This window comes from Salvelinus fontinalis, chromosome 34 (genome assembly GCF_029448725.1).
Source record: "Salvelinus fontinalis isolate EN_2023a chromosome 34, ASM2944872v1, whole genome shotgun sequence".
NCBI lineage: Eukaryota > Metazoa > Chordata > Actinopteri > Salmoniformes > Salmonidae > Salvelinus > Salvelinus fontinalis.
Window position 1 is genome coordinate 10,335,131 of NC_074698.1, and position 7,044 is coordinate 10,342,174.

Sequence of the window (7,044 nt, forward strand, 5' to 3'; positions counted from 1 at the left end):
TAATAACCCTTTGGGCTAAAATAAACTGAATCCCTGCAGTAGCCACCGGGAAAATAATTACTTTCATATCAAAACTCTGCAGGAGTCGAGCGGGTCCTTTCGCCTCCGGCTCGTAACCTCATTTCAGTGAGGCTTATAGATGAATAAATTTGTTAAAGCAATACACAAAATACAACATCAGATTTTAGCAGAAAGCGCTACCTATACCCACTATACGGGCTATTTAAGATCTCACACGGTTTGGATTTATTGTATACAATCGATTTATTTATGAAAACCTTACATATATAAATATTATAATACTTTTTACAGCCTTTGAGGATTTTTGTGGTTTTTATGTATTTTTACAGTTTGTTACACAGGGGGGCTAGTGCTACTACCACCACCACCACACACACACGTGCGCATATACACGCACGCAACACACACACACACACACACAGTTATAACCCATCATCATCAGAAAATAGGCTATATATGTCATCTGTAAATTGAGAGTTTATATTCTAAGACGTGATTGAGCTTTGGGCAAATGAAAGGTGTTGTTGACGCTATCAATATTTTTTCTCACCTATAGGTCTATTATTCCATACCGACATCTTGAGTCTCTGTCTTTGTCTCTGGTGGACAGTTGGTTGTCACAGACTCGGAACTCTCTGGGTAGTCTTTAACAGACTGCTCTTTTTTGTCTAATGGCAGATACTTTGAATCATCATCATCTTGGAAATATGTTGCACTACAACTGGCTGAAGGCTGACTACAGTTGCTACTGGAAAAGGTAACATGGCCTGGGCTGTTCTGTGGGGAACTAGTATTTTTCCCGGTAAAGTTGACCTGCACTTTGATTGCTGTCGCGTCGAGATTGTTGGACTCCTTGTGGTTTTTATGTCCAGTATTGGCAGATAAGCTGCTGTCATTCACTGGGGTTCTTTGTGTGGAGTTGTCAGTATCTGAGTCTGGAGGTGTTGTCTTCAAAGCAGTCTGAGGAACAATGAATCCAAGCGGCTGGGTGATAGGATAGAGTAAGAAATGTCCTTTCCCTATCAAAGGCCGCGAGGAGGGTAAGGCAGAAAATCCATCTATGTTCGGTTTGCGCCTTGGTCTGGAGTCGGATAGAAGGCTTTCTACGCTGAATGGGTTCAGTTTCTGAAGAGTGGAGGCTCTGCTGTTGGCGCACATGCTTGACTGTTGACTGCTGTCGGACGAGTCCAGCTCGGATCCACCAGCATCTTGGTTCAAGTGTCTTTGGTTCTGGAGGGTTTGTGGTGTTTGGTCACAGCTCGATTGGGTTTGGTTTCGGCCTACAGAGTCACAGTGTGGATTTTGTTCACTGTCTGTCACTTGTGACACTCCGCTGTCACTGTCAGATCCTGGGGTGTGAAATAGGTCCCCTGACAAAAGTTTATTCTGGGACCTCAACAGTCTTCGCTCCTGCTTCCTCTTCTTCTTCTCCATCCTCTCCAGTTCTCGCCTGGCGATCTCTTCCGCGTCCATGGGCTCCCCGCTGCATGTTGTTGGGTGGGAGTTGTGAGCTGGTCGCCCTGGACCCTTCTTTGTGTTTTCTTTTTTCCTCCACTTAGCTCTACGGTTTTGGAACCAGACCTGCATATTAGAGAAACAAATCATGTTACGCATGTTCAAAAAGAAGTACACTTTCTTAAAAAATACATAGGCCTAATAATAATTTAGGCGAATATTTGTGTGAACCATTGGAATAATGTTTTGTAGATGGTTCCAAATGACACAAAACCAAAGAGCAATGCCTCTTGCTTGTAGGCCTACAATTATTTATTACCAGATGCGATGACAAAAATAAGCATATTTATTTTCCAATTCGACTAGGCCTACAATTATTCCGTGTGCTTATGCCTTCTTCGTTATTCAATTAAAAGTTAAATGCTGTCTGTCTGATCTGGAAAATGCTCCATGAAAACATATATCTCACTTATGATGGGCCCATGTGTCCCAATCAAATGCATAATAATAAATGGTATAATATAGTTACAAATACTCAAATTTCCCCCAACACTAACTGCCTAAAAATGGCTAAAGTGACATGACAAATATAGGACTAGACCAGTGTTTCCCAAACTCGGTCCTCGGGACCCCAAGGGGTCATCGTTTTGTTTTTTTGCCCTAACACCACACAGCTGATTCAAATGATCAAAGCTTGATGATTAGTTGGTTATTTCAGCTGTGTATTGTTAAGGCAAAAAACAAAACGTGCACCCCTTGGGGTCCCGAGGACCGAGTTTGAGAAACGCTGGTTTAGTCCTATATTTGTCATGTCACTTTTGCAATTTTTTGGCATTTTCTCTGTGCATAACACAGTATTCATATGAGCTTTTGACATCAGAAGTGCAAATGATCACAATAATAAGTCCACGTGCATGGACATTTGACTGATGAGGAGAGATGGGGGAAAAGTTGTGTCCTTTATAAAAATGTACGGCTTGAACATTAATCAATATTCAAGTTCAGAAATGTATGTGTATACTTGGGTGTTCTATCGGTTTATATAGGGAAATACAAGTGGAAAGACTGAATGTGCGTACGTCGATGTATGTAGACATATTCATTTTGAGTATGTTTGAGTGCAAGTAATATAGCCTTGCCGACAGAATCTACACAATTCATATTAATATCAAGTACAGCAAATGAACTGACCATTCCATGGCTTAGCCATATTTAAAGTATTTCTCCTTGAACCAGAAGTCCTCTTTATACTCGGTTTGCTGCTCGTATCACCCTTGATTTCGAAGACTATATCTCTATAAATATATCGTATATTGTATTATCTAAATAAATATTCACGTTTGATCATGTTTTCCTATTTAAAATAGTGAAAATGATTTGCTTTCATTTGCAGTTTTGAAGCATCGTACTGTATATATATATATATATATATATATTGAGGCATCGTACTGCACATACTATAATAGGCCTCTTATGTGCCTATATTACACGAGCTCCCTGTGGAGTTGTTGGTCACAGTACAAAACAACAAAGAGACAGGAATTACAGGTCAGCTATATATCTCAAATAGACCATTGTAATATATTTGTGTAGAGACATGGGGAATAAATAGGCCTACTTTCCTTTGTTCAAACAGCCTATCAGTGTTTAGGAATCATTAGGCTACACATCATAACAAACCAACAACAGTGAATGCCAAAAAGTGGATATGGTTGATATTTACCTGTACCCTCGATTCTATCAAGTCCAATCTCAGAGCCAGTGCTTCCCTCATGAACACGTCCGGATAGTGACTCTCATTAAAAGCCTTTTCTAATTCTTCCAGTTGCCAACCAGTGAAATTTGTGCGAGTTCGTCGTCTCTTACAACCAGGGCTATCCTTGTCTGGGTCACACGAATCTAGCATGAGAATACAAAACAAGAGAGTGTGTGAGAGACGCAGAAGTAACCTGCATGATTTTTTTGCAAGGAAACGTTTTTTCTGTGGTCCTTTATAAAGAAATTAATCAAATATAGTCTAATAAATTGGGCTATTATGTCAGTTTTCGATGGTAAGAAAATAGTAGTAACAATAGACTATTAATCACACAATATTGATCCTGATAATAATAACAATAACACAGTAAAACATTCTACTAACAATAGAGAAATAGTGATTTTCCACACCCTGTCACAACACAAGGGGGTTTCACGTTCGGAGCTGAGCTGGTATGCTGTTCTCCACTGAAATGAATTGCATATAGCCTCATTTGAAAGCAGAAGAAGCGCCTTTGTTTCTTAGGATTTGGATTCCCTCTTTAACGCTTTATGGAGAGGATGTACAGGACAGGATATACAGACACTTTCAGTTCTTTGTTTAGTCCTTTGATCTACAGCCAACCTTTTGATAAGTATTGTATTTCGTTTTGCTTACCTGTCAGCTTGTACTGCTGGTTATCTCCATTCATACCACAGCCAGACAAGAGCTGGTTTGAATTAACCACTGAAGCTGTGCAGGAACCATTAAGTAATCCGTCTATTGAAAAAGGAACTGCGGCCGCAGATTGAAGTTGATGACCGGCTAATTCGTAAACATGATGGTGGCTTAGATGGTACGGAAAGCCCACCATCCCGCCGAGAGAGCCTCCGAACTGGGCATGAGGTGGATCCAGTATCCTGCTGTCCATCATCTCCTAGGCAAAAGGAAACGACGTCTGGAGGCTGGTAGTGTGAATTTAAAAAGCATGCAGTGAGTGTGGCCAGCGAGGAGGGGACATGATGTGGAGGGAAGGATGAGCTGTACTTTATCAACATGAACCTTCCAATAATTAGCCTAGGCTTTGGGAATTTGAGACCAATGAGAAACGGTAATCGAGTATGACGTCAGAGGCGCGGTCTGCAAACGCTTTCCATATCGATTGCTAATTAAACCTGACATCCACCTCAATAAACAATATCAGAGCTGTCACAACAAGACAGGAGGGCTTTGATAAGAACTACATCACAACTACACGGGGGACCACCAAGAGAGAGTGATCAGATTGAAGCCCAGTAAAAGGTGAAAGAGATGGACTAATTTCGAACGCTCGGTCCCACATCGAAAATGACGGAGAGGCTAGTCACAGTTTTTGGTCAACATGTTGTGGCGTTTTAAATGTTTACTCTCTCTATTAATCGATGCCGAGTTACAAATACCCTAATTTTACACAAAGACATTTATCATCCAACGCTGTCAAATTTTATTCGAGACTACAACCAATTCGCGTGCAATATAACGGGATGTTGATGAAAGGGGGCGATCGACTCCTCAGCCTGCTGTCGATAGGCTGATTGAAAAAAAGGCAGATGTTAAGTTATTAATTACATCACACACTAATTAATCTTCTGCTAATAAGAGGAACGGTATTAGGAAGAAATGTGAACCCTTATTCCCCAGCACTTATACTGTAATTAATGAGACTTCCTTTAGAAATGTGTGAGAATTTTTCCCAGGTTTACAAAGTAGCTTCTTGTGTATACGGATTTGCAGTTATTCTTATAGTTTTTTTGGTAGGCTAGTTTTGAACTCATGTAGGCAGGTAAATGCTGTCTTTATGAGGCAAACAAATAAAAGCCTGTAGCTTTAGATGTGCAGCACCAGTGTGTCATCTGATATCTATCTCTCTCTCTCTCTCTCTCTATATACATATATATATATATATATTTAATAATTGTATTATATTTACCTTTATATGGCTAGAGGTTATTTATTCTCGCAGTTCAAAATAGACTCATCTCCGGTGAAAACTGAGGACATTTATGATTGTGTAAAAGGTTAACAAAACTATATGACCATAGTCTACTGTGGGGAAGCTCCGAACCATTCATTTTTGTTACATTATGCTATTTGTCCGGAGACCTTCATAGTACTAGTCCATGCTTCCCCACTCGCTTATGTAAAGAAATGTGTTGTGAATAAAGCGAATCAATTCTGTCTAAGTAGGTCTAGTAGTTCTGTCTCTCTGCTCTTTAGGCTACAGAGAAAATGAATTCTACTTTATTTATCCCATGTCTGGTGCTGGCTGTCATAATGTTAATCTGAGTGAAATTTCGCTCCCCACTCACTCCCTGACCCTTGGCACCCGGATTGGCGTGTTGTAATAACCCGAATCTCTCAACAGAAGCCGTGATGATTCTTACCTTATTAGCATGCAAATTGTTTAATTAATATTATTATGAGGAAGTATATAATCCGTTCGTCACTTGACCTCAAGCCCAAATAGAACCCCTCTGCATTTCAATGTGTACATTTTAATGAACTCCTTAGAAATGTCTCAGGTTCTGGCCGTTTTATCCCTCTCCCCTACAAAGATGTGGTTAGAGTTGCCTCAGAGGCCTTTTAACTAAGTTTATCATGTTTTACAGATGTTTTATGAATAATTCTAACCATTCATTTATTTTTTGAACATCTAAAATTCAATAATTGCTTCTTGTCAATTCTGATCGTAACCCCATCCAGGCGCACGGGCTCAGTGAAAAGCAGCCCTTGACACTTAGTCCCGGGAGACATTGCATTTAAATCCGTTTTTCTACAACCGGGTGACATTGTCAGATCCTAGCTTTAATTAACCCGATAATAAGACGAACAAGGCTTGCATTCAGTGCCGCTACAGGCCTGTCTTTTCATTTGAATTCAAGAGTTTCATCAACAATTTAACTGGCCTTGGTCGATAGGACATAAAGGTTCAGTAAAATAATAGAAAAGTGCCTCAGAGTCAGCATCCTAAACTACAGAACAATAGACTCTTAGAAAAAAAGTGCTATCTAGAACCTAAAAGCTCCTCGGCTGTTCTCATAGGCTTTCTCTACATGAGAGCCCTTTGAAGAACCCTTTTTGGTTCCAGGTGTAACCCTTACAGGTTTCATGTAGAACCCCTTTCCACAGAGGGTTCTACATGGAACCCAAAAGGGTTTTACCTGGAACCGAAAAGGGTACCTGGAACTAAAAAGGGCTACGGGGCCAGCTGAAGAACCTTTTTGGAACCCTTTTTTTCTAAAAGTGTTTTATAGAGCTGGTAGCTTAGCCTATATGGCAAGTAGACATACATTGGTTCATGTGATATTTGTCTACCCTATTGTAGCCTTTACCACCTGATAGTGACTTTCTTGGATAAACCCACATGCGAATGGAAAAGGTAGCTCCATACACATCCATCCCTGACCTGCAGGTCAACCATTGGCATGAAAGGCCTATCTTTTATTTCAGATTATTTGAAAGAAACTGGCTTAAATCACACATTTGAATATCTCAAATCATAATTGTTGGAGACCATCAAAGCAGCAGATAGGAAAACAAATAGGCCTATTTAGCCTACCATCTAAACTCAGCAAAAAAACAAAACATCCCTTTTTCAGGACCCTGTCTTTCAAAGATAATTCGTAAAAATCCAAATAACTTCACAGATCTTCATTGTAAAGGGTTTAAACACTGTTTCCCATGCTTGTTCAATGAACCATAAACAATTAATGAACATGCACCTGTGGAACGGTTGTTAAGACACTAACAGAAAAACACCAAAAGAAAGATGCTCATCTGCGTGAATGTGCCTT

At 40.0% G+C, this 7,044-nt stretch overlaps 1 protein-coding gene across 1 annotated transcript; it reads right to left on the minus strand.

The window, feature by feature from the left end:
- Positions 1-245: 245 nt before the first annotated feature.
- On the minus strand, positions 246-4,686 carry LOC129833059 (homeobox protein unc-4 homolog). The gene is made up of 3 exons (XM_055897313.1): positions 3,890-4,686; positions 3,200-3,375; positions 246-1,602 (listed from the first exon to the last, which is right to left on the minus strand). Exons 1-3 carry the CDS (start codon positions 4,143-4,145, stop codon positions 583-585), a joined length of 1,452 nt encoding a protein of 483 aa, XP_055753288.1. The 5' UTR covers positions 4,146-4,686; the 3' UTR covers positions 246-582.
- Positions 4,687-7,044: the final 2,358 nt, after the last annotated feature.

Coding starts and splice junctions, on each gene's coding strand:
- LOC129833059 (XM_055897313.1), bottom strand. CDS start 4,145: ATGATGGACAGCAGGATACTGGATCCACCTCATGCCCAGTTCGGAGGC. Junction 3,376..3,889: donor CCAGCAGTACAAGCTGACAG/GTAAGCAAAACG, acceptor TTCTCATGCTAG/ATTCGTGTGACCCAGACAAG. Junction 1,603..3,199: donor TGATAGAATCGAGGGTACAG/GTAAATATCAAC, acceptor TCTAATATGCAG/GTCTGGTTCCAAAACCGTAG.